A 27,143-nucleotide genomic window follows, 5' to 3' on the forward strand; every position below is an offset into this window, starting at 1 on the left:
TCTTCCAGTTACTACATGTACACATACGATAAGATGGTGGCTCCCAATGTGTCACTGCGAAGGGAGGCAGAGATGAGCCCCGAGATGCTGAGCGCACTGCTCAAACACCACTACAGTCGCAGAGTGCTGGGCCACGACGAGCCGCCAATGGGTCAGTAATAATACACCCAGCAGAGCTGAATTATTAACCAGCAAAGACGCGTGTAAAGCTTTTTAATGGCTCAACATACATGCTATAACCACTTAAACACACAATCTGGTCTTCAAATTAGGATTAGAAATAAATCAGTGACAATGTTATTGTTGCCTTCTGCCTGAGGGATTTGATGTTGGATAAGCAGAGCAGGAACATGTTTGTTGTCGTGTAAACGAGAAGAAAAATCTGATCAGAGATGATGCGACTTCCTCCGACACAAAGCTGCCAAGATAATCTGACTTCATCATGCTTTTTGGAAACCATACAAATCAGCCAAATAGAACAACAAATAAGATCATACCCTGTCTTACTTGACCTTCTTGTGAAATTAAAAGCAACAGCTGACGCTCTGTAATTATGTTCAAGTGAAAAGCTGAAAATGGCAGAGCCGATAATGGGCCAAAAGGCAGGAAATTGCTTCCAGTTTATCCATTTAATAACAGGCCTTAGATCTCCAGCAGTTAATAAGAGCTGCACATCTGCAGAGACACGGAGTCTAGCTGCAGAACCCAGCGTGAGTGGGCAGGTAGAGGAAGAGTTTCTGTACACAGATTGTCTTTCTTTAATTAACGATGTCAGACATGAAGATGGAAAGTTACTTGGAGTTTGACTAATTAAAAAGCATAAAACTGACTGGAGACACACAACACACACACTCAGACTGTTTTAACAGTGCAGATTTTTTGGCTATAACAAGACAAAAAAAACATTTACATGGAGTGTGATCTCTGACAAAGTTGTGTTCCACTATTTTCTAGCTGAAAGTTGTCAAACTAGAGCTCGTATAAACGCTTTCCACAAACACTCAGCACGAATGATATTTGGGTATTCCAGTAGTTTTCAAACATTTTTGTGTCATCAAAATCGCCCTAAAAATGAGCCATATTCACAGCTGTGCAGTGTCATGTGACAAATTGGCAGTTCAGCTTTTATTTAGAGATGCATCTGTGGTGTCTGGACTGAGCATGCAGCTGCGCTCCACTAACATATAACTCGCTCACATGTTCAAACAGTCTTCTGCCACTGCTGGTGATCGGAGTAGGTTAGGTTTCTCTTAGAAAGGCGATGTTGGTTTCTGAGTACATATTAGTGTTAGCCAGCTTCTTCTCTCTCTCGGGCTGGGAGCTATTGACATCCCAAGCCCATCCAGTCGGGGCCATAACATGTGCAACTTTCACCAGCAGTTTTCCTCTTGTCATTCAGGTGGTATGTCACACTCTTGCTTGCTGTGTGGTTTGATCCATTACTTGTGTAATAATTCCCACCATCCTGCAACTGCACGAATGGACTCGGTGTTCCCTTTCATACAAAGATTTCTAAATGTAAATTCAGGGGAAAGAGCTGGTATCTGTACTGCTAAATGAGTGCAGACAAAGTCCTGACACAATATACTGCAACAATAATCACACAGAGTCTCAAAGAACACAATTTGACAACATGCCTGCTAAAAATACATGATTCGTATATATAGCAGGCATGAGCAGTGTGCATACATACAGCATGAGCAGAAGTGACATGCATGTTCATGCAACACGCTCGGCAAGTCGACACGTGCTGCACTTGACAGTGGCGCACACAAGCATGCGCTGACCTTCACAGAAAGACTCAGGGGACACCTTGGTGTTGGCCAGGTGGAAACGGCCATGACCTCCTCGTGTGTGTTTTCATGTGCATGCTTTCATGTTTTTCCCGCATTAATGAGATGTGTGTGTACTGTATATTTTTATATAATCTACGTCTATACAGAGAGAGAGAGAGAGAGAGAGAGAGAGGATGAATCACAGGAATGCTCTCTGTATGCCATTATTTCACCACATCTGACTGCCAAGCTGTCGCCCTCCCTCTCTTTCATTCCTCTCAGGCATTTTCCTCTTTTTCTTCTCCGACCAGTCCGTCTCTCCTCCCTCTTTCTCTTCCCATCAGCTGTCTCCACATCCTCCTCTCTGAGCGGGTTCTCCGTTTGCTCCTGCACTTCCTTCTTCTGCCTCTTTCATCTCAAGCCTTCTACCCCTTCATCATTTTCTTTTTTTTAAACATTTTCTCCCCTCATTTAATGCCTTCCTCCCCCTGTTATATCTGTGCCGTTCACTCTTCCTTTTGTGGTTGTCTCTCTCTCGTCTGTTTATTTCCTTTTGATCTACCACCAAATGACTCACGCCTGTTATTTGTGCGCTTCAGAGCATGGATCTGGGTGTGTGTGCAGGCACACACATGCACTAGCCAGTTTGAGTCAGTAAATGATTGTCCTCTCCGGGTCCAACATGCTGTGTACAGAGCATCCCGTTTCCTGTCACGCACATGCTGCATGATCATTACCCTCTGTTCTCCTGATGTCTTTGTCACCATTCACCATTTCGCCTTCTTCATCATTATCTTCTTCTTGTTCCCCACCTTCTTCTTCATCATCATTTTTGTCTGTCTGCGAGCTTATGGTTCAAACACACTGCCATACCTAACCTACATTTGTGCACTTGTGTTTTTGTGTGTCACTGTGCCAGTTGGATCTTGTATCTTGTATTTTGTGAGTGAAGCTAAGCCCAGCAGAGCAGCACACTAGGGCACTTTCCGCAAGTCTTGTTGGGCAAAGAAAACAACTCTATCTGTAGTCTGTGCCTTTGTGTTAAGTCTCCTCGTGGCTTATGGGATCGTAAGATTACTGCAGAGAGGCTGGAGAAAGGCTGCTTTTTTAAAAATTCCACCTTAAAAACACTGTTTTGTTTTGCGAGAACTCCACAAATGAACAACCTTGACCTCAGTGGATAAATGAAGTGCAAACGAATTTGGAAGTACAGCAAGTCTTTGTTTCTATCACCAAGCCTGAGGGAGATTCAAAAAAATGAATTTCTAACTCCACAGAATCAAAAATGTAAGAGAATTGTTAAGCACTGGTGCTGTGGAAATTCTGAAACTCACACATCACATTTGAAAACACATTAAGCGTCACTGTTTAGCTTTATAGCTTCTTGATGCTTTTTGTTTTTTAATTAATACTGATGACTTTACACTTGATAGCACATTTTCCTCCAAGTTCTTTTTCTTATTAGCCTACATAGTGGCTAAAGAGACATTGGGCACTAAACATCCATAGATGCCCAACACCTGATTCTTTTTTTTCCCACATCTCTCCAGCTCTCACATACATATCAATTTTAGTCATTATGAAACAAGTTATATTTCAAATTACATTTTCACGTCACAGTTGTCTCACAGGAAGCTGTCAGAGAGGTGCTTAAATAACTCTAACCTTTTTATTAGCCAGTCACCCACATTAAAACCAGGTCAGCTGGAACTGAACTAGAGATGAAACTAGTCTTCTCCTTCTCATTTAAGCGATTGGAATCAAATTAAATTACGATACTGCCAGAGATTACCACCCTACCCACTGTTTCCCATGATGCTCCTCCTCACAGGCCGCAGCGAGGGAACAAGCCAGGGTTTGAACAGTGGAGGAGCCCACGCAGAGCAGCGCAGCTCCCACACATGGCCCTTTATTCCTCTCTATTCTGCGTGCGTCTGAGGGCAAACACACAGAAAATTTGTGGGCGAGTGTTTGGTTCGTCAGCTGTTGCCGAGCCATACTTGTGCGCTGTGTGAGTGCACTGGTGCTGAGGAAGAATTGCAGGCGTTTGAGGTTGTGCGAGGGTGTTACTAAGCGCGGGTGGCAGTGTGCATTAGCACGGCTCGCACTTCCTGTCTTTCACCCACCATTCTTCTTCTTCTTCTTCTTCTTTTTCTTTTTAACTTCTTTCTTCATCTTCTTCATCTCCCTCCTTCCTCAGATCTTCACGCGTCGCCTGCTGTCGCTGCTGGCGCCGGGGAGGCCAAATCCCAATGTGCTGCTGCTGACTCGGCCACTGAGAGGGAATGCCAAACCCAGGCAGTTTCCATGGAGACGAGCAGCCCAGGCTACAAGAAAGCCACCCACATCACCGCCCACACCCCTCTTCCCCGTCCTCCTCCTGCGTCGCTGTTGTCATCGGTAACGGATGTAGCAGCTAAGGACGTGAGCTCTGCCACGAGCGGCATTGTGGCGGCGGTGGGGGGGCTGGAGGACGACAAGGACAGGATTGTTGTGGAGATCATGCAGATGTACAGCAGGCAGCAGGAGAAGCTCAACTCCACCCTGCACAAGCAGCTGCAGCTGGAAATGGTGAGTCGGTGGTCGGAAAGATAAACGAGGCCGAGATCAACGAGCCGATAACTGTTTCCGCCCATTAGAAGTGTCCTTGATGTGGATGTGGAGGTGATCTTCACCTTCCACTAACCCCCTCTATTACTTCCTCCCATCACGTGGAACGTGTCAGTATCAGATTGTTCCACCAGTTTTTAACACAAGTCAGCAGAACAGTTCATATAAATCAGTGTTTCACTCGTTTAGCGTATTATTAAAGCACTGGGTTTAATTTCAGTTTGGATGCATGGAAACGGAGTTGAACTAGATTATGGTGACATTCGCATCTACAGTTGAATTATGTTCTCCACTAATGGGATTTGGGGAAAATTGCATTTGTAATCTAAAATGAGATGCCACCATTAAAGAGTATTGGTGACAAAATGTCTGATGAAATAAAATGTAAGCAAACTGAAGCAAACAGCCTCCTTGTGGAGCTTCTGTAATGTGGCGGTAGAGCAGGTAGTAGTCGGAAGGTTGCTGGGTGCTCTAGCCTGCATGTTAAAGTATCCTTGCAAGATCCTGGACCCCCAAATTTCATCAGAGTGTGAATATTAGATAGAAAGACTATATATGCGAATCGGTCCATTTACCATTTGCAGGAGTCACTGAAATGTGACTTTTTCTTTGTGCCCCCAGGAGCTGGAGACTTTGCGTGGAGGCGAAGCAGCGAGGCTACGGGAGCTGAGCGCCGAGCAGCATGAGCTGCGCAGCGAGCTGGAGGCGGTGCACAGCGAGCAGGCACGGCAGCTTAGCCAGGCCCGCCAGGAGCAGCTGGAGCTGGAAACCCGTCTGGAGCAGCTCCGACAGCAGGCCTGCGCCTGCGAGCCAGGAGCGCAGCGCCAGCAAGAGGCCCACTACACAGCACAGGTACGGGCTTACAGGGGAACACATGCATGCACAGACTTTTGCATCAGAGTGAATCTCCGTGACATAAAGTGTGTTCACCGGCTTGCATCACTTAACATATGGCGTTTTTATCTTAAAGACATTAAGATTGCAAAGCTCCAGTGGGACTCAAACAAAGCACACTTTAGCACAGCACTCTGCATATTAATATTAAAGTTGAGCTCGCTAAGCATTTACAATTAGTTCTCTTTTCATTTTCATCAGCATGTATGTACAAACATTTATCTTTGGATCTGTAGTTACTAGAGTCATGATTAAATCAGGTTTTTAGGTAAAACTATTTGGAGCTGCACTTATTAAACGTACCAGTCAAATAGAAAGAATTTACTGTGATGCTGTGTGAGTCTCTGTGCGGCGCACATACTCAGACGTCTGTTTGGGTTTCAGTAGACCTAATCTTAATCTCTGTTACATCGGCCTGAGCTCTTCCACCTCCTGCCTTTGGCATCAAGCTGTCCCTCTGTTAAGAGAACGGGTGTGCGTATTTCTGTGTGGCTCTGAGAGTTCAACATGGGTTTTTTTGGGGGTTTTTTAAAGGTTTGGTGCACATTTCTTTGTTTACTGCTAAAAGGGGAAAAATACAATAAATGGTTACTCTGACTGATGGTTTAAGAGCTCTCAAAACACAGCAGTAGTTATTCTGTCTGCACCACTTTGCAGTGTGTGTTGTAAAAGCCTCTGAGCCAACTATGTGTCTAAATGCAGGGTCTCTGTTGGTTTGTTTTTGATGGTTAACACCTGCCTGATTATGGGGATTTTACTGCTTTTTGGCCTGTTGCCGGAACGAGCCACAGCAATTTGATGATGTCATGTTGGGCTTTAGTTAATTATTTGTTGGGAACATTTCTTTAAATATTTACGACCAAAGTAGTTTACAGAGGAATGAACAGTTGCGGGCCTGCTAAGAAAAATCTGAAATGAAGACTGTTGACAGATTACTATTAGATGTGGAAATGTGTGAGAGTAATGTGGCTCTTGTCTCTGTGTCTCCTTTCAGTTGTCCGACCTGCGTCAGAGGCTGGAGCGGGCGGAGGCTGACCGGCAGGAGCTGCAGGAGGAGCTGCGCATGGAGCGGGAGGCGCGCGAGAAGCTGGAGCGCACGATCGCCCAACTGAAGCAGCAGATGGCCCAGTCTGGCACAATGGGAGGCAGCCCCTCTCCTCCTCCTACTCCCTCCACCGGACCCCCCAACGCCCACTCCCCACCCTGCTCAGAGGCCCCAGCGGCTGGCCAAAAGTAACTGCCGCCCTTCCGGGTGCCTCCCCTCCCTCCCCTCATTCCTTTCCTCATCACCCGCCAAGTGTACAGACACAAAAAGATCAGCCCAAAGCTGAAAGGAGCGTCACGTCTCCTCAGGCTGATTTGAAGTTGTGCATTACGCTCTCCTTTTGCTTAGTGTAGGACTGACTTTTGTTTTTGTAATTCAATGATCATTTAAAAAAGGAGAAAAAAAAAAAGTTTTTTTTTTTTTTTTTTTTTTTTTTTAAATTTTCACTCCCCTCTCTTTAAACAGTATTTAAAGGTTTTTGGGCATGTATGTTGGGTTTAATTTATAGTTTTTACTGAACAAATAGCTGCTTCACAGACTGAAGACTGGTCCACTGAAGACCAACTCAATCCTTCACTATAACCCACCCCGACCCTCCCTGTTCTCCAATCCATATTCTCCGACCCTCCCTTCCTGCTTACTGGTTTCTGGAGCTAATAATGACTTTGACTTTTGAGATTTTGGATACAGATTCGCTGCTCCTTGTGGACGTCACATCACGCTACTACCTGGCACAGCGGCCAGTACTCCCGAACACATGGCGCCGCCTGACCCGTGCCCCTACTCTGTCTTTCTGTATGTAAAGCCCAAGTACCAGCGACCGCAGGAAACTGCACGGACATTTTATTACATTGTGTAACATGCGAAAACATCAAGTCTTTATGGGGGACAAAGACCTTTACTGTACAAAAAAAGAAAAAAAATGGACCTTATGAAAATATGCCAGTAGTGATGCTGAACTTGAAATGAGTGTTTTTGGGTGTGATCTCTACAAGGTAGCTAGCTAGGGAGTAGTGTTTCCTGCACTACAGCTGCTCCTAGCGACAGACTGGTTTTCTCCTCTCTCTGCTGGGCCACCTGGGCTCTCCTGATGTAGACCAAACAGTCTGCTAGATGAACCGCCAGCTGCCCCGCATCTCCTCTGAAGAGCGCACACCTTCCATTGTCCTCTGCTCGGAAACTCCTTAACACTGTGTATTTTTATGTTTTTATTTTTTCACCTCTAGCCTGTCTATCTTCAAGATAGAAAGGAAACACTGCTGTTTTCAGGCTCAGCTTGAAGAAGTGTTGTGCACTCCTTGCCCCCCCCCCCCCTCAGATCCCTCTGGGAAAGGAATGCGTCTGGACATGGGGGCCGTGCTGAGCCGAAAGAAGAAAGGCAGAGCCCTCGCGCGTGGTAGCTGTGCTGTGTTACTATACTTCATGCGACATCCTTACGTGCCTGCACACACTCGATCGCGTCGGTGCAGTGCAGGCATTCAGGCAGAACAATGGCCCCAGAGTTCCCAGCAGATGATCAAAGCTGTAGTCTGCCCCTCTGCTTTCAGGCTTCTTTATTGTTATCAGACCGTTGTATCCCCACCCTGCTCGCATGTGAGAAGTGGGTCGCAGGTGAAGGCAGTTAGTCCAGGGTGGTTTGGGTCCTGCTTTTCGTTATTCTGCCTGACTGAACAAACAGGACCGGGCAGGCAGGGAGAGGAAGAGCGGGAAGGATTGAGGGCCCAGAAGACTAGCGCACTCTCCCCCCACCTCACCCCTGCGGCAGGCTGGGTGGCCCGTTTGCCGGCAGGTACCGAGGGAGGCTTTTTTCTTTCTTTCTTTTTTTTTTTTTTTTTTTTTGTGCCGTCAGAATCGGGGGCAGCTGCTGTTGTCTGAGGCCCTCTGCCCACCCCCCGAGCCAGACTGTACAGGATCTCCCAGCCAGCGCCTCCCTCTCTGCCCCCTCTCCCACAGTCACTCGCTCACACAGCCCGTGCATCCGCCTCCTGCGTGAGATCAGCTGGGGGTGTGCGGCGTTTTTTTGTTTTTGCTTTTTTTGGGGTTTTTTTTGTCAGAGCCCAGGAGAGCTTATAGACGTCCAGCCAGAGGAAGAGAAAACTTTTGTGTCAGTTGCCAGGCAAAGGAGCTTTTTATTGCCACTAAGAAGATCCCGGTTAAGCGAGCGAGCTTGTCTGTGTGCGTGTGTGTAAATAATCGTGTGTGTGGGGGGGGGGGTGTGGGAGGTGGTTTGCCTCGGTTAAACTCTGAGCTTTTTTTTTTTTCTTAATGCATCTGCCATTAATGCAAATTGATAGACATTCCACTGTGCTCCATCCTGTTTTCTCACACAGCTTCCCTTTACGATGACAGAGCTGAAGAAGCGGGCAGTTGTGGTTTGTTGACAGTCAGAAAAGCAGGTGCAGGTGCACAAACCAGTAAAAATCAACCCCCATGCCACAAATGTACACTCTACTGTTGTTCCATTTAAACCTTTATTGAAATTATGAAAGAAAATATTTAACGTATTAACTAAAAGATTTATATTCACTTTGTAAATACAGTAGTCATTAATATATTAACTGTTCTTATAAATAAATAATCTTAAAAGGTTATAATATTTGGATCAGAACCGAGGCTTCAGTCAGCCCCAGTGTTTGTTTATTTTTCTTTTTTGCTTTCTTCATGAAAACTGATGTGAGAACTTGACTTTGTGTGGATGTGGGGGAGTGGAACACGTGGTTTACTGAGATGCGATGCAGGACAACGGCAAAAAATAGGAAAATATTACTTTGTTACACACTCCCCTCCCTTCTTTATGAACTGATGGAAATACTTTTTTGTGGATTTCATCATAATGGACTGTTTACTGTGTAATGTAAGCTGTTTTCCTCCCTTCCGTCTCCTCTGAGCAAAATTGAAAATGCTTTGTGGATAAAATGAAAATTTTTCTTTTCTTTGCATGGTTTACTGCCCCTTTACTTTTTGTATCTGTGGGCCACTATCGGTCTGTTTAATGTACAAAAAAAAACAAAAAACAGAAAAAGATTTCCCTGCACATAACACACAGATTATTGAGTTGGCTCATATGCATGAATATTGAACGTGTGCAAGTTTTATATCGCGAGTGGATCAGAGGCTAGCTGAATATAGAGTCAGATCATGAAGAGTATAACCTGTAGCCTAATTTGTTTGGAAAGTGTGTGTGTGTGTGTGTCTGTGGGCGGGCCTCCAATGTCTGACTGAAGCACAGCAGCTTTGAAAAGGGAAACAGGAGAAACTTGCTCATGTAGCTCTGGACGTGCGATTGTGTCCTGATTTAAGATCATATATTATCCTCGTCATTTCTCACTTAGAATATAATCAGTATTAGTTTTTATTCACTTAATTACCTCTTCAGCTGAAAAATATATCAATACATATATATAAATAAATATATATATATATATATATATAAATATATATATAAACATTCAACACACGAGCAGATATCTAAGGGAGGTCTGTACTTTCTGAGTAGTTTGCATTTTATACACATGGGGGCGCTGTTTAACTTTTTTAAACTACATAACAATGATTAAAAAAAAAAAAAAGGACTAAAGAATAATGGGGCGTGCTGGGCCTTTTTGCATTTTGCTGTGTTATGAGAACTTGGATCTAGTTTGTACAGTTTTTACAGGTGTGAACTTTGCCCAACTGACTTAAAAAAAAAAAAAAAAAAAAGTGAAAAAAAAAAAAGTGGAGGTAGCTGTGTTTTATTTACCACATGAACAGATTTGAATGCAAGATTTGCATAACCATTCGCCTATGTGACGAGAACTTGTAAATGGCTACAAGTTGACCTTTGAAGTGTTTGAAGGTGGTTTGATTTGTAGTTGGGTGTGTGATTTCTTTGTTTTCTCTTTTCTTTTCTTCAGGCTGTAATTAGCCTTTTAAGTAGAGCTGATCACACTGATGGCCGGTCACTAAAAGGAATACCCTGATTTCGTTGATACACATCCTGTTATAGATGGGGGAAAAAAGACAAACCTTTTATTTTTTCCCCCTTGATGCTGTTCTGAAACATGAAACAGTGTCTGTGTATGACCATTGCATACTATGTTGCCAATACTACAGTGTGATGAGACTTTTGTTCTTGCATGAATTGAGACACTGTTCTCCTACCTCATGTTGTGATATATATATAAAAAAAGATGTTTTTTAGGCAGAAGACACTGCATCTCTGTTTATCATCATAGATATTTGCTAGAAAGATTACATACCTGTAAATGCTTTTAGCTAATACCTCAGTTGTATCTAGTGTTTGTTTGTTTTTTTCTGTTTTTGCCCTTTCCTGATTTCAGATCTTGTAAATAAAACCCTGTATAGACAATGAACTTGGATCAAATTCAAGTAAAGTTCTGTAGTGTCAAAATCCGTCATGTCTTTTTTCTAGACCGCCTTTAAGTATAGAGCTCACCAACATTTACGGTCCTGTACATCCTTACACATAACAGTCCGGTGCTGATAATCAGATCCACTTGATTAACTGATCAGCAGTAACTCTGAGCTCTTCTGTAAAAGCAGGTCAGTGTGTTAACTCAGTGCCAAGGAAAAAAGAGGGTTATAAGGCCAGACAAGTCCATCATTCATATGTGGACATCTCAGCAAATTCACCCCAAGGTCAGATTGTGCAATGTTCAGAGAAACTGCAAATCACCCAAGAGCTATATGTCAGGCTCTACAGGCCTCAGTTCACATGTTAAAGTTCATGACAGTATATTTAGAAAAGGACTGAACTGGGGAAAGCCTCTTCTCTGTAAAAAGTACATGGCAGCATGGCTTCATCTGAACAAATTTCATTTGGGCAGATGAGAGCAAAGTGGAGATGTTTGCCAAAAACTAAACACAGCACATCAGCACAAACACATCATACCAGCTGTCAAGCACGGTGGTGGAGGGGTGATGAGTAGGCCTTGTCTTACAGCCACAGTCATTGAGTCGACCATAAACTCCTCTGTATTCTAAAGTCAAATGTGAGGTCATCTGTCTGACAGCTAAAGCTTGGGTCAAACTGGGACAGGACAACGAAACGGCAACAAATCTACAGCAGAATTGCTGAAAAATGTAAGTGGTCCAGTCAAAGTCTAGACCTCAATCTGATTGAAATGTTGTGGAGAGATCTTAACAGAGCTGTGCATAAATGACTGCCTGTGATTCTTAATGAAGTGAAGCAACGTAAAGAGGAACGGGCCAGAATTCTTCCACTATGATGTGACAGACTGATAGAGTCATACAGAAAACAGTCATTTCCAGTTATCAATGCTAAAATAAACCTGTCGCCACTTTAGAACACCAGGAGTGACATATGTGTCCAGCAGCTATTTTTGGACCTCAACGAAAGAATGTTCTACCTTTTTATAATTGGTGGTGTTGTACCTGCATAATGTCACCAGTGGTTTTGAGTTCAAACTGGTGCTACATAAAAGTCAGGGAGTTACCAAAATCATCTAGGTCCTCTGGAGATCTGGGAAATGATAATCAATTCAGCTGAGCTATTGTGATCAAAGTTTTAAGCCAACAGATAGTACCTCTCTGTAGTTTGTTACAGGGAAATCCACATTATTCCAATAAATAAAATGTTTGTTTTTTATTTCTTATAATGTAGGTTCTTTAGTAAAATGCTTTGTGCAGTCATGTTTTGTCCTCTGCAGCCAGGCTAAAATTAAATCTCCAACCACAGAAGCTGTCAGGAGGAACTGCAGCCAAGGCAAGGCTGGGCAGACGCTATCAGAAGGCTGTTGAGGAAACGCAGCCAGACCCCATTCGGATCCAGGTATGAGGGTATTCCTGCGGGTAGAAGGAAGAGAACAGCCAGAAAAACCAGGGAGGGGGTCCAAGTGTTGAGAAATATACACAGAGCTTGGTTGACAAAATTCCTCCCAGACTGAGTGCAAATTTATTCTGTAGTTTGGGGTTTCAAAGGAGGATAATTCACAGATATCTGTATGTAGCAGCTAATCTCAAGAGGATGGCGAGCACGCAGTGCAGCACAGAGTCAGGACAAGCAGCATGGCAATATGCAGGACCTGAGAGGTGTGAAAAACTCAGCACCTGTGCATGTGGTGGTGGGAAACAGGCAGTGGGAAGATGGAAAGAACAGTCTACCAGCAGGTGGATGCCAGTAGGCTAACTAATAAATAGATGAATCATTTTGGCTTGAAGGTGGAAGCTTGCAACCTCTGAGTCATGATGTAAAAATGAGCCCAACCAGCCATGAGTGCAGTGGGCCATTGCAGTGCTCTGTATGCTACTCTGAGGATTTGAACCAACGAACAAACACCTCGTCATCATTGGGTGATGATGAGGTGTCTAGGCAGAAAATAGAGTGAAAGATAACTTAACACAGATGGAGCAGGGAGTGTACACAATGATAGGGCAAGAGAGGGAAAAGTGACTTAAAGGTTTTGTGGGGGAAGAAAGAATTGAATAAATTCTATGGGAGGTTTGAAGGATCACACTTCAACACATCTGAATTAGGGAACGGCTTAAGCCTGACAAGCAAGTGATTGCAGCACTCAACGTTTTAGAAAGATCAATATTAGAAAAGCAGCCAGACCTGATGGATTAACTGGTAGTGTGGAGGGAAGAAGTGTGTTCCCAGAACCTGGAAACCATCATCAATAGCTCCTGCTTCAAAAACGTCACAACCATGGGTTTCAAATGATTATTGTCCAGTAGCATTAACTTTTGAGAGAATGATGTTCTCAATGACATGCAAGAAAAAAACTGGACCCACAAGAAGGAAGAGTACATGGTGCATGTAATACACTGTCATCTGAACTAAAACAAAAACATATGTATGTGCTCTGTTTGTGGACTTTCCATCTGGATTTCATAATGAAAGACCACTGTAAGACCACACAATGCAAAGGTGGTCACAGAAAAAGGTCAACAGCGCAGCCATCATAAGGGTTGAGTCCTTTTTCAATGATAGATCATTGAGTGATAAATAAGATAAGTATCACCCACCATTAGCACTGACACTGGAGCCCCACAGGGGAATGTTAAATCATTAGTCTTATTTACTCATACTAATGAATGCTGGCCTGGCTCATCTGATGTCTTTAATGTTGGCTTTGCTGATGATACAGAGATTGTTGGTTTGTTAGTTGGTGTAAACATCAAGAAAACTAAATAAGTTATTTTTGCGTGAGCAGGAAGACACATCAACAGATAGCCAGGAAAAATTCCTGTGAGAGCCAACAGAAGGTAGCTGTGGATGAAATGTGAGGCAAACGCACACTTATCTCACGTGGGATCACAGACTGGTTTCTTAAACCTGTGATGATCACTTTATTTAAATGTCTTCTGTGTGATGCTATCATGTCAACATGGACCAAAATCTGTAATGAATATTTTGGGATTGCTCTGAACGAAAAAAGGGAATCCAACCCTGTACTATCAAAGTGTAGCTAATAAAGTGTCCGGTGAGTGTATTTTAGTGTGCATTATGAGGGTGTAGTACTGTCTTTGACCAGCAGAGGCAGGCGTGGCGCTGTGCCTTTAAGCACGCTCAGAGAGCGGGGGTTGTAGCGCTGTCTGACAAACGGTGACGTCACCTCCCCGGTCACGCGCCGTTCTGTAACGTGCCAACTTGTACTCTTTGACAGCAGCGCTTCCGTTTTTAAAATACACGCTCGGTACCGTCTAAATATTCCCGAGCCGTGGTGAATTATCAACGACATGTGCGCGTTCGCGTGTTTGTGACACAGTAAGGCTTCACTTTGTTAAGTTTCACTGCCGATCGGACCCGTTAGCCGGTTAGCCGGTTAGCCATTGCTAGGTAACGGTAGCTGTCAACAGATCAACGGCTTCAAAGTCGTTAGTCACGGCAGGTACTGAGGTGTTTGTGTGTCTATGTGTGTCTATTAGTTTAATTTCTGCGAGCGCAATGTGTCATAAACGGACGGTTATCTCAGCCGAACTGGGCCCAAGGCCACTGCTGGAAAATAAGGGCTGAACAGAAAGTTGTACAGCTGTGTTTTCTTGACGTATATTTCACCGGTTAGGATGGAGAAGTCCATATGATTGAAATGATCAGTCATTATTTTTCTAATTAACCTGCAGTTGAACAGAGACGATTTATCAGTCAAGTAAAAATGTTTTATTTGTGATTTGTTAGGGTCATTTAGAGGTTTCAACCTCTCAGGTTGAAGGATTAGCTGCTCACTAAATACATACATATACTGGTTTACTTTATCAGGCACATTTAAAAACAATTACGTTGTGGGACTCTTGAGCTTTTATAATTTATCATCATCATTATTATTATTTGGCCTTTAAATGTCTGTCTGTCTGGTATAGGCGTTGCTGTATAGGGTAGAGAATGGCACTAACAATAAGACAGGAGGCAGAGCTGAAGGTGTGAGGATTTTCATTGGGACTGACCAGGATGGACAGGATTAAAAAAAAAAAAAGAGTACATCAGAGGGACGGCTTAGGTTAAGTGGTTTAGAGACAAATAGATGAGGCTGAGATGGTTTGGACATGTGCAGAAGAGTGATAGTGGATATACTGGCCAAATGATGTTGAATGTGGAGCTGAACAGCGGAAGACCTCAGAGAAGATTCTGAGGACAGAGAAGGAAGACATAGAAAGGGCTGATGTGACAGAGGAGGATGCTAGGGACAGGGTGAGATGGAGGCTGATTATCTGCTGTGGTGACCTCTAAAGGGAGCAGCTGAAAGAAGAAGTCTGGTATAGGCAAAGCTTCCTGTGGTCTATTCAACATGTCACAATCCTAGGAAATGAAATGTATAATTTTATAAAACAATAAAAAGCAGCAAATCCTCCGCTTTGAGAAGCTGGAATCAAGTAATAAAAAACGTAACAAAGCATTGGGTGATTTTTATTTCAAATAGTTAGGCATTGTCATTGTTTCCTTTTTTGGGGGGGGGCTCTTAAGTATTTCAGTACTGAGTGCCTCAACTCAATGAGTGCCTCCCACCTGAGTGCCTCAGTCAGATTTCTTTGTTTATAAACCTTTAATATATTTAACAAAGCTGTGCAAAATTTTTACCTTCGTGCTATGAATAGCTTAAGAATTACAATTGAAGTGCACAGGGATTTGGTAGACATTGGGAATTACTATATTTGAAAAAGTATTTAAACTTAGGAGATCATGACTAGAAGATGAGCATGTATTGAAATGTTGGTAAAAAGTAGACATTCCTTATGATATAATATGAGGACTCAAAAATGCCTGAAAAATTAATGTAATTTAAAATGTACTCCAAGATCCTGTGACTTAGAAGATTTTCATAGCATGAGGGTAAAACTTTGAATGGCTTATTGTACCAAAACCAGTCACTTGATTCCTGTGTTGTCAGATGTGAACTTTACTCAAGTTTGACTGATTTTATAAGAAATCATCCAAACCCAGTATTTATGTTCCTTGATTGCAGGATGGAAAATTCAGAGACCAATCCTCCATCGAGGCCCCTGGCAGTGCCGGACAGAGCCATGTTGCGACCCTCCGCCCCGCTCGGTCAGATGTCAGAGTCACCCAGGGCCTCTAAGCACAGGGAGCACTCGTCCAAGTCACCAAGGAAACGACGGGATGGGAAGAGGTCGCAGCGACGGGGGGGCGATCATGAACAGCTGCTGTGGGAGATCGAGCGCCGGAGGTTGCCAGGCCAACACGAGCACTTGGAGCCCTGCAGTTCAGCAAGCGACACAGCGGAAAGTTCTCCTAAGAGGTTTGCACTGCAGGTTGCCAGCTGGTCCTTCGTGCCACCCGCACAGTTCTGCTGCTTGGGACGTGAGGTGATGTTCTCTTGACTCCACTGTCTTTCCTTCTCACAGAAGAGCCCACTTTCTACATGGACCGTATCCAGCCACTCACTTCGGACCCAAAGCCTGCATTCTTCCTAACCCAACTTCAGTCATGTAAGCATGAGGGTGCTGAATGAGCCGGACTTTGTGTTTGTTAGGACATTGACACAGATGAGTTTGTGTAACTGAATGAGATAAGATAAATTTAGAATGCTGTGATTGGATATTACCTGAGATGGGAAGGCTTACAAAGTGGGCTACAGATAGTGATCGTCACCTGATCGTAAAGAGTTTCTTTGGCTTTGATTTGTGAACACGCATACAGACAGATTTACCTGCACAATGCCTGTTATCCGCCACGCAAAGAAGAAGGGAGATAAAAGGTAAAGGGGCGAGGAAAAGAGCATTTTATATATTCTTGTGTTTGGAATTTGACCCCAGCCTGTACAGACATGACCTCAACGTGACCGAGTCATTCATCACGGTTAATGAATGACTCGGCTCCTTGAGAATATTGAATCATATTTATTTAATTGAGAAGACATGGTATCAGTCGGATTTACTTCATTTGATGTCTGTCAGGATCAAAAGCAGACTGACCTAAACTATCAATACAATGTGGTAAGGTTACGTTAAACTCATTTAAATATATTATATGTGATCATTTCTTCTTTTTTGTGTGTGTTTTATAACCTGCCGCGGAGAGACGGCGTTTGTAGTTTTAGGTGTTTGTTTATTCACTTGTTTCTCTATGTCTGTGTCCGTGTCCCAGGCACATCCAAGACCCGGCCAGCCAGAGGCTCACCTGGAACAAACCTCCAGTGAATGTGCTCGTCATCAGGAAAATCAGAGATGAGAGCCTGGCTGAACCTTTCAAAGAGCTCTGCAGGTTTCTAGTAGAGGTACAGGACCCAGCGTTTATAGTGTCGTACAGTCGATAATGTACTGCACTCCCATTTTCCACAACAATAAAACTACTGACACCGATTATGTTATTACCGTGTCTGCTGTTAAGAGTATGTTAGTCAGGCAGTGATCAGACAGTTTTCAAAGTTCATGTGTCAGTGAGATAAAAGCTTCGATGCTAGGCTGCTGAGTTAGAGCATCCCCAAAATGGCAGGTGTTTTGTGGCAGTTTGAGTTAAGGGTCTACAGGTGACCTGGGGCAAAAAGGACAAAGGCACCCGAAGCTTACTAATGTTTGTGGTCAGGGAAAGCTTGCCTGCATGGTCCAGCCCTACATAAGAGCTGCTAAAGAACAAATTAATACTGACGGATCACACAGGGCGGCACAGACTGCTCTGAGTGCCACGAAACAAGGTGGCCTGGTCTGATTAAATTATCTTTTATATCCAGCGGACACTACCCTACCATGTGTCTGTGTTTTACCAGGACAACAGACTGTGTTTGTTTGTTTTTCTTTCAGAGAAGACAGACTTTTTTTTTTAACAACAAGTATCTCCAAAATTGGGCAACATACATAAATTAATAACAAAAAATAGGCCAGAACAAAAGTAGAGTTTGGGCTGAGCCGTCTCTTTAAAAGTGATTTCACTTCAGTTTTGTCTGTTGGCGGGTTGTAAACTTCACCCATGTACCTACTGAGAAACATGGCAAAGAACCAAGTGTACACTGACACACTTGTAGACCTTAAGAGCAACAAATAATCATAAAGAAGAATGCAGGAAAGCGTCCAGACATGTAAGTTATAGTCTCGTTTCAAGCAGTTACAACACCTTGTGACCAGATGTTTGTTTTAAAAAAACAAAAAAAAACAAGCTGTACTTTGTGAAACCAGACGGTCGGTGTTGGACAGTGAATCCACATATTTGCATTCCATACAGATGCTATCACTAAGCTAGCTACATGTGTTTGGCACATGTTTAACATTATTTTGAAAGGCTTACACTTAAGAGATGTCTGTGTGTGTTTTGGCTGTTGTTGTGCGTTTTTGTGTCAGGAGAAGCAGATGATGGTGTACGTGGAGCGCAGGGTCGCAGATGACGCCACGCTGTCGAAGGACGAGGCGTTCGGCTCCATCCGTAATCAGCTCTGCACCTTCAGAGAGGGTGAGACCCAAAGCAACACAAAACTTGACCATTAGAAGACCAGATATTTGTGTTTAGTAAAAGGTGCAATCTTTTGATGTTTACTGAATTATTCTTCAGTAAAAGTGTAAAAATGGCAAAGATGAAGTGTTAAATTATTGATTATGTTACCCTAAGCGCTATTCTATTTCTACTCTTAAGATGACCACATCAGCAATGCAAAGAACTTGCTGAACTTACAGTTTTCCTTTCAGAATGATTACATATTTAAAATTATTTACATTCATTTTTCATTATTTCCTGTGTTTCTGTTTAAAAAAGAAAGGGTACTGGAGATGTGTTACAAAAAACAAACACGTATAACAATGTGTTATTTCTATTGCATTTCGTCTTCTTTTTATAGTATAACTAAATGATCTTTATTTATAAAGTCATCCTTCAAACCAAGATAAAGAGCAGCTTTGCTAAATTTTCTTTCCTGATCTGTTTTTTATTGGGTTTATTAAATTATTGTTTCCATTAACTACATTAGCTACAACCGAAGTAGTGTTGTCAGTGTTGGGTTTTCTGTTTATTTATGCTTTGCATCTTTTCGTTCCTATAGCTCTTTAGTCTCATTGTCCCTACTTCATGTAGGTTTTTTATCTGAAATACCTGCCCAGGGTGTACCCCACCTCTTGCCCTGTGACAGCTATGATAGGCTCCAGCGCTCGGATCTTATATTATAGTACTTTAAAGGATGTGTCGTTGTTTGTTAAATAAGCGTGTTCAGTTTGAAGAGTTGCTATCAGAAAGAGGATGTTGCATGTTTGAACCACTGCTCTGCTTTCCTAGTTAATGTTGTGTTGGATCAGTACCTCACTACATATGGTGGCTGTTTCCTTGTCATTCATGTTATTGGATGTTCCCATGCAGCATTTTTTCCCCAATGTGTTTTTCTATTAAAAACACTTAAACTGCCATTAATGAAATATTCTGACAATCTGTGTTGTGACTGTTATAAAGTAGTGCAAAAGGTGAAACTTTAATAAGGGATCCTGAGTATTGAGTAAATATGATGAAAGATGTTGGCAGTGTCTGATGAGGGGGAAATCTTTTAATGGCTCGTGCTTGAAGTAACATTGTTGTATTTTTTTTAAGCACTTACTTTGTGTGACATCAGGTTACGATGATATATCCGACTGCATCGATCTCATCATTTGTCTGGGTGGCGACGGGACTTTGCTTTACGCCTCTTCGCTCTTCCAGGTATTGTGATTTTTTTATTTTTTATTTTTATTTTTTTTCTAAATGTCAGAAAACCTTATTGACGTTAGCCAAGACCTTTGTAGCGGTGACATAAAAGAAAAAAAAAGCGAGTTTTACATTTTCCACTGTTTCTATTTTAATGTAGCGTTTTTAACCCTGGTGAGTAATTTATGACTGTTGCTCCTTCATGTTACAGACTCAGAATAGCAAAATGAATCACATCAAAGACACACTGTGTTTTAGAAGTTGCCGTGTGTGTAATATTATAACAGATGTTCATTTTGCATTGTAATTGCATTATAACCATAACAAATCTTTCAGATTCCTTCTCTTCTGAATTAATGTTTGTTTAAAATATAAAAAGAAATGCTTGGACTTGAATATTTAATTACAGTTTTCCTGTCGATGAGCTTTTCAAAGTATAGGTTGGATCATTTCTATTGTTCTGAGTTGGTTTTAATTTTTACATAATGGCGTGCCTTCTCTTTTCCGCAGGGAAGTGTCCCTCCAGTCATGGCATTCCACCTTGGCTCTCTGGGCTTTCTGACACCGTTCAAGTTTGAGTCATACAAGACTGAAGTAGCCAAAGTGTTTGAAGGTAAACTGCAGCTCTTTCTGGATAATAATAGTTTCATTGGAAACTTTTTACCTGATCGGCAATTTTTGGGGGACTTTCAGGCAACGCAGCAATCACTCTGCGCAGTCGTCTGAAGGTGAAGGTGGTGAAGGACATGCTTCAGAGAACAGGAGAGCAGCTGTACAGCGGAGGGCCACAACAACAGCTGGAGCACAATGGACTCCTTCCTCATGGACACACCAACACCGATGCTGGCAAGGTCACCCTGCAGCTACAGGTTTGTTAAAATGGTCAGTGAGAATATCAGCTGCTGGACTGTTTACGCCCCAAAAATAAGCTTGTTGGCTTTTGTGTTCTTGTTTAGAAGCTGAGGTGGATTGTACGTCATTCTGATGATCAGATCATCAGATTAATGGTTGGACAATTCTCAAGATAAACATAAATGTAGATTACAGGCTGGAACTTTTTCATGATTTTGAAGAATAATTTTAGGAATTTAGTAGGTGGATAGAATGAGCTTTTCTGTTCTTATGAAGCACTCAGTTCCTACACCACAGGTCACATTTACCCATTCACAGTCAACCCTTCTGGGGTTTCTGGTGTGAAGAAAGTGTGCAGCTGTCAGGCAACAGATGAAACTCTTGTGGCTAGCTTGAAGACGCATGGCTGATGCAAACTTTTATTCACGCGGTTATCAGTGCCACTAAATGATAAATTAGAATATTATAATGAGGGCAAGGGTTATAAACCTTCATTGAACGACCTAACAGTTTGATGTCAAAGAGAGTGAAAAAACAGTGTCAGGGCAGGAGAGAAGCATCTGTTAATTAGCGGATTGCTTCGTTGCGTCCCTCAGCTGTTTGTGTACTTTGGAGACAGATGCGCTGAGTTTTCAGTTTACTTTTTCACAGTCATGGCTCCTTTGAATTTATCAGGGTGTCTGTGAGTCTCAAAATGTCTTAAATATACAATTACCAGTAAAAGCCCTTAAATGTACATGTATTTCCAGTATGCTGTTTACACACTTTTACCACTCAGTGTGACTGCATCTTTAATGCTGCGCTTGATAGTTTGACTAACCTTTTCAGGCAGGTTTTACCTGTGTAAAAGGCTGATAAAATACTTTATCTAACTGAACACACACTTAAAAGAAATCTTAAAACACAAAAACCACCTAAGGTTTTTGTGGGAAACCCTGAAGATGATGATGATGATAGGGTTACCAGCCAATCAGCCTGCAAAAAAAACAACAGTATGTTGAAGGATTTCAAAATTAGGACTTCTGAAAATGTGAGACTATGTATGAAAATGAATTCTTAAACAGTACTTTTGTTAAACCTTTTAAGTTAAAACTGAAAGTCTACATTCCAGTCACAACCTGATTATTTGATTTAAAATCCAGTTAACTCTCTAAAAGCCTTAGGTTTAACTTTTGTACCTGAGATCATTCAGATGCCAAGGAAAGCACTACAACCATGTTGCTGTTTCCCTCCGGGTCTCTAAAATGCAGTCCTTTTTAAAATCTATCATATGATTAATCTCTCTGATGTCCTTTAGATTCAGCAGCTGGGACCTCTTAGTTCCCAGTTAAGTTCCTGTGGTTCCTTAGTTCCTGTAAATATTTGGGCTCATGGGACTGCAGTTTGGCCTCCTTGTTAATTCCCGATCACACTCCTGCACGCCATTAAGATGATGGAACCTGACTGTGTGTGTATGTGTGTGTAGTCTAGGGCTCAGTGAGGGATCATCAGCTTGGTTGCCATGGCAACAGTCATAATAAAGCTGCTCGGGAGAGAAATTCGGATGTTATGAATGTTTGTTGAGCCAGTTTCCAAGGATACTGTGGCGTCAACAGTGGAGTCAGTGCCGAATGGATATTTAATGATTCCTGACGTTCTCGGTTTGACACACTGTGTAACTAACGAACACGACACACACACATAGCCTCTCTCTCTAAGCACAGCCCTCTCCTTAGTCCTCTCACCCCCCTGGAGTTTTTAGGCTCATCGATAAAAGACAGTGACGGATTGTTCTGATCCCTGAGCTTCAGTTTGACCTCACATTACATCATGTCTGCTTGCGCCCAGCAGGATGTTTGCGTTGTGCTCAGCTGACGTCAGTATATCTGCCAGACAGCACAGCACGGCGCTGCAGCAGGCTGTGAGACTCACTGAAGTGTGGAACATGATTTGTTTGCAGTCAGTCTGCTTGTACTTTCTTTCTTTCTGTAATGTACTAGTTTATTGTTTTATGGAGTACACTGAGCAGATTTAAGGCTGTCTTCAGGGAACACATGGATATGTCATTCTGTGTTTTACTGCTCAATGGGTGTGGAGTTTCTTTACAATTTACATGACAACCAGTTTGTTTATTAGACCTTCATCTCCAACCAGAGGCTTTCTTTTATTAGATTTGCTTGTTTGAGTGTTTGGTGGAAAAATCAACCAGATATTTTGCTGAAATTTTAGTGCCAACTTAAAAGGACAAACTGATTTAATTTTGTTGTAAACAGCACCACCATGTGGATATTAACAGCATGACACACTGGCAAGTTCATACAATCTTTTCTGCTGTCTCCATACAGTCCATACAGTTTCCTTGATCTGTAAAATCACAACCATTGCTACAGTTTTATTTTTTAACTGTGTTTTAGTGATCCCGAGCTAAAGACATTTATTTGCTTTTTCATTTTACTGCACTAAATTCACATTTATAGATAACTGCTCATATTAAGTATGTGTCATTTGGTCAAAAGATGGCACTGCAGTTGCATATTTTGGGTCTTCAGTATTCGGAGAGAGGATTTATATCCTTTCTAAGAACATGGCAGAGTTCCCTAGGCCTTCTGATCTTATCTATGGTGTGTGTGTGTGTGTGTGTGTGTGTGTGTGGGTGTGGGTGTGTGTGTGTGTGTGGGTGTACGTACGTACATGTGCAGGTGTTGAATGAGGTGGTGGTGGATCGAGGACCCTCCTCCTACCTGTCCAACGTGGACTTGTACCTTGACGGACGACTCATCACCTCAGTGCAGGGAGACGGTGGGTTTGTGCTTCTTCCAGAGCACTGATTCGGTTTCTACTAGAGCTGAAACAAAGTGTTTGTGTACAAATAAACTCAAAGTCAAAGGCAAATGTTTTAAACTGCCTCCATCTCTCTCTGTTCTCCAGGTTTGATTGTGTCCACACCTACAGGCAGCACGGCGTACGCGGCTGCAGCAGGAGCTTCTATGATCCATCCCAATGTCCCCGCCATCATGGTCACTCCCATTTGCCCCCACTCGCTCTCTTTCAGGCCCATCGTGGTTCCTGCTGGGGTGGAGCTCATGGTAAGGAGGAGGTTGGAAACATCTTTATTGTGTTTTGTATATATTAAATGTTCTCTCAGTGCTGACTGTGCACGGAAGGAAAAAACTAAATCATATTTAAATGTTGCCAAACAACAATTATGAATCTAACATAATCTATAGAAATCCATATTGCTAGAAATCCAGCATCTTTTTCCCCCCCACACAACAGTGCGCTTTCACACCACACTAATAGCCCAAACTCACTGTGTTCACCTGGAGCCAAAATAACGCGAATAGAGCCATCAACACGATCTGCCAACACAGTATAAATGATGCAGCTGCCATGAGATCAGCTACTGGTTAGTGAAGTCCTGTTTTGAAGCCTCTATTTTAGTGTTTTCACCATTGCTACCTTGGCTTAAAATAAACAAAACCAAAAGATGAACAGAGGAATGGGCGCATCTGACTGTGCAGCTGTTTGCACATACGCTAATGACATGTCAGTCACAAGTCACCAGCCAATGAGCGTACTACAGATAATCCTCCTCTCTGAAACATGATATCACCAAGATTTACAAAATAGACCTTTGGGCAAGATGATGAACCCCAAGTTGTTCTCTGATCCGACCAGAGAGTGAGTGTGTGAATCTTAGATAGGAAAAAAAGTGCTTCTATGAATGGGGGAATGAGGTATGGTTTATAAAACAAGTACAGTAGAAAAAAAGCTATAAAAGAACCAGTCCATGTACTATTTAGTGGCCGCCACCCAACCCAGCTCAGACTGTGTCTTATGGGCACAACAAATGTGCGTGTCTAACCTTACTGCACAAGAAGATCTGTTCCAAACGTGTACCACCATTCTACACAACTTAATTAGTTCTGATTGGATTTCGTATCAACAGAGTATCTTCAGCTCATTCATAAAAGTGTCGGTACATTTCATCATAGCTTTTGTCCTCGTGCATTAGTTTTTATTTAGCTATTGTTTTGTTTTTGTCAGAAAATAAGGCCATTGATGAAAACTGTGATGAAATGTATTGGTCAGTGACATTAACACTGGTCTGGAGGCATCTACAAACAAACACCAGGTAACCTAACATGCAAGTCTTTGGACTGTTAGAGAAAACCCACAATCCTCCGGGTACCAGGTCAGGCGGTTCAAACGAGCAAGCTTCTTGCTGTGAGGCTGGTGGTCTGTCCATCACTTTATTACAGGCTTAAATATCTTAATTAAATTTTCACCCCACCGTTGTGGAATAACTCCAGTGACCCTCTTACTTATACCAGCTCTAACAAGGGTTTGAATGAGAAATATTGGATATATTTCATAAAATTGTTCCTGTCAGCCGCTCTGAATTATATTCACTTTGTTTTATCTGGTAACAACAGCAGTTTTTGCATTGATGCTTTGGTTCATGGCCAGATGCTCACAAAATGAGTGATGTGCCCTTTGTTCTCATCTGTAAGTTTGTCAGTGCTGGTTAGAAAATGCTTTAAAAGTAAAATGGAGCTGCTCGCCTGGCTGATGTTGTTTTAACTCTAACACTGACAGTCTGTCCTCGCCTTCCCTGAAACAGATCACGTTGTCCCCTGATGCCAGGAACACTGCCTGGGTGTCGTTTGATGGCAGGAAGAGGCAGGAGATCCAGCATGGAGACTGGTAAGCACAAGTGTCAACTTCTGTAACAGATTTACTACAAATACTTTTTTCCTCAGTTTTAAGATGATTCTTCCGTCTGTTCTTCTACCCACAGTATTAAGATCACGACCTCCTGTTACCCGGTGCCATCGATCTGTTGTCACGACCTGGTGTATGACTGGTTTGAAAGTCTGGCTCAGTGTTTGCACTGGAACGTACGCAAGAGGCAGGCCCGACTCGCAGACACCTCTGACTCGTCAGACACAGAAAACTGACTGGTATGTTTGGGGTTCAAAGACATTCAGCTGAAGCTCTCTGCAGCAGCCCGGAGAGAACGAAGGGATCAGGTTTGTTCAGAGACGAACTGAGGAATCGTCTGCAACCAAATCAGCGTCAAATCAGCGGTGCACAGTGATCATTTGCACCCCAAGTCATCAACGCATTACAGTCCAGTGAATACACACTGTAGTTTATGTGTATCTTCCAGAAAGAAAGCATGTTTCATCTTACCCGGGAATGGAAAAAAAAAAGATCTTAACAATTGCATGATGATGACCACCCAAAGCTCCTCATGAGTACTAAACAATCATCAATGATAAGTGTAAGAGTGCTAGATGTTAGCGACATAAACGTAGAGATACACTGAAAGCTGAAATGAAGCAAACATACTCTTTGTACTCAACCTTTAAATGTAAATTTGTAAATACAAGAATCTAGGATTAATTTATTTAACGTCATATTTATGTAATATCTGAATATTTTCAGGACAGGAGTTTGAAGCAAGTTTAAGAAAACAGTCGACTTAAAATGAAATTTCTATCACGGAGTAAACCAAAGACGACTGTATGTGATTGTTTTCTACTTTATGAACGTCTTGTGGAGTTCACGGCCTACTTTCTGTTCTCACCATAAAACACTTCATGTTTCAGCTGCCTTACAAACTTCTCAGCCTGAGTTATAATGTAAGTCAGATTTCTGTGTCGCCGTCGTTATCAACAGACTGTGAAATGATTAAAAGATGTAGCAGGAGCCAAACTTAAAAATAAAGAAAAAACAAACTTTTTTTCCTTCTTTCATCTTTATGTGAACCCAAACTCTCCCTTCATCAAATCAGTTTTTTTTTTAGCTCTTATGAGAAAACTAGCAGTTCTAGTTAGCCAGTAAAAATCATTCAATAAGCACATTTTCTACAATTATGTGTCATTCACTGCTGTTCCTCTGGACTGATGTTAGCACTGCTGCTGTTTTTAGATGTAAGTCTTGCCATGTTTTGCTTCATGTTTTGGTGCGCTGCACACAGTGAGCCCGGTATTTAAAATTAATTGTCAGGAAGTGGGTGAAAGCGCAGGTAAGCAAATTAATGGAAGCATGTCTCACCCCAACCGGTCGCAGCAGATGGCCCCGCCCCTCCCTGAGCCTGGTTCTGCCGGAGGTTTCTTCCTTTTAAAAGGGAGTTTTTCCTTCCCACTGTCACCAAAGTGCTTGCTCATAGGGGGTCATATGATTGTTGGGTTTTTCTCTGTATCTATGAAGCGCCTTGAGGCGACTTTTGTTGTGATTTAGCGCTATATAAATAAAATTGAATTGAATTGAATGTTTGTGGCACTGAAATAGAAATTCGTTTATCTTAAAATCTTGACTTGTTCAGTAGGTAAGTTCAAATTTGGTATACCTCAAAATTTCAACTTTGTTCTGCCTGACTTTTTTTTTTTTTTTTTTTTTTTTTTAAATTCAAAGGCAGAAACAAGCTTTCATACAAATCTGATGATTGGGTGAAGATTTGGTGTGGTGTGGCCAAAAACACCTTGTATTTTTTTAATGTGCTAGAGCGTGCTGGCACGTACAATCAGATTAGGTCCTTTCAGGTCTCTCTTAGAAGATTCATGGCAGGACCGAAGAAGTTTGATCCTTGGGAATGCAGTCCCTCTTTGGGTTTGGAAATTCTGGAATCTGTGAAAAAAAAAAAAAAAAAGCCATTCTGTCCCTGATTTGTAGTGCTTACTCGCTCCAATGATACTTGACACAAAGGTCAGGTAGTTTGAGGGACAAGTTGAGTTGGAGTCACACATTCAAACGAGTGGCCAGAGCAGGACATTGAAGAAATAATCCCACAAAAATCCCCCACTGCCCTATAATCTGTCCAGAAGTCAAAAGTTCTTGAAGAGGAGAAGAGACGGGCCAAACTAAAACATTTTAAATTAATCAGTGCCTTTGCTACATGTATTGCAAA

General features: G+C 42.4%; 2 protein-coding genes across 6 annotated transcripts in view; both read left to right on the forward strand.

The window, feature by feature from the left end:
- Positions 1-9,958, forward strand: part of skila (SKI-like proto-oncogene a) — a 34,616-nt gene extending 24,658 nt beyond the window's left edge. For both annotated transcript variants that reach the window (XM_040017291.1, XM_040017298.1), the window contains exons 5-8: positions 9-151; positions 3,976-4,346; positions 5,007-5,237; positions 6,274-9,958. In XM_040017291.1, the coding sequence (XP_039873225.1) occupies positions 9-151; positions 3,976-4,346; positions 5,007-5,237; positions 6,274-6,516 (988 nt within the window). In that variant the 3' untranslated portion in view covers positions 6,517-9,958. The remainder of the gene's footprint in view (positions 1-8; positions 152-3,975; positions 4,347-5,006; positions 5,238-6,273) is intronic.
- Positions 9,959-13,882: 3,924 nt separating this feature from the next.
- nadkb (NAD kinase b) lies at positions 13,883-25,976 on the forward strand. 4 transcript variants are annotated; one of them, XM_040017319.1, is made up of 12 exons: positions 13,883-14,053; positions 15,747-16,040; positions 16,147-16,230; positions 16,889-17,018; positions 18,076-18,184; positions 19,326-19,411; positions 19,907-20,009; positions 20,090-20,265; positions 22,927-23,026; positions 23,156-23,313; positions 24,852-24,934; positions 25,029-25,188. In XM_040017319.1, exons 2-12 carry the CDS (start codon positions 15,748-15,750, stop codon positions 25,186-25,188), a joined length of 1,482 nt encoding a protein of 493 aa, XP_039873253.1. In that variant the 5' UTR covers positions 13,883-14,053; position 15,747. The 4 variants fall into 4 exon arrangements, with proteins under 4 accessions (XP_039873253.1, XP_039873244.1, XP_039873261.1 ...); XM_040017310.1 differs by having other exon boundaries at positions 13,884-14,177; positions 25,029-25,976; XM_040017327.1 differs by lacking the exons at positions 13,883-14,053; positions 15,747-16,040; positions 16,147-16,230 and adding an exon at positions 16,237-16,499 and having other exon boundaries at positions 25,029-25,976.
- The last annotated feature ends 1,167 nt before the right edge of the window (positions 25,977-27,143 follow it).

Source organism: Simochromis diagramma, unplaced genomic scaffold (genome assembly GCF_900408965.1).
Source record: "Simochromis diagramma unplaced genomic scaffold, fSimDia1.1 OVJJ01000205.1, whole genome shotgun sequence".
Classification (NCBI taxonomy): domain Eukaryota; kingdom Metazoa; phylum Chordata; class Actinopteri; order Cichliformes; family Cichlidae; genus Simochromis; species Simochromis diagramma.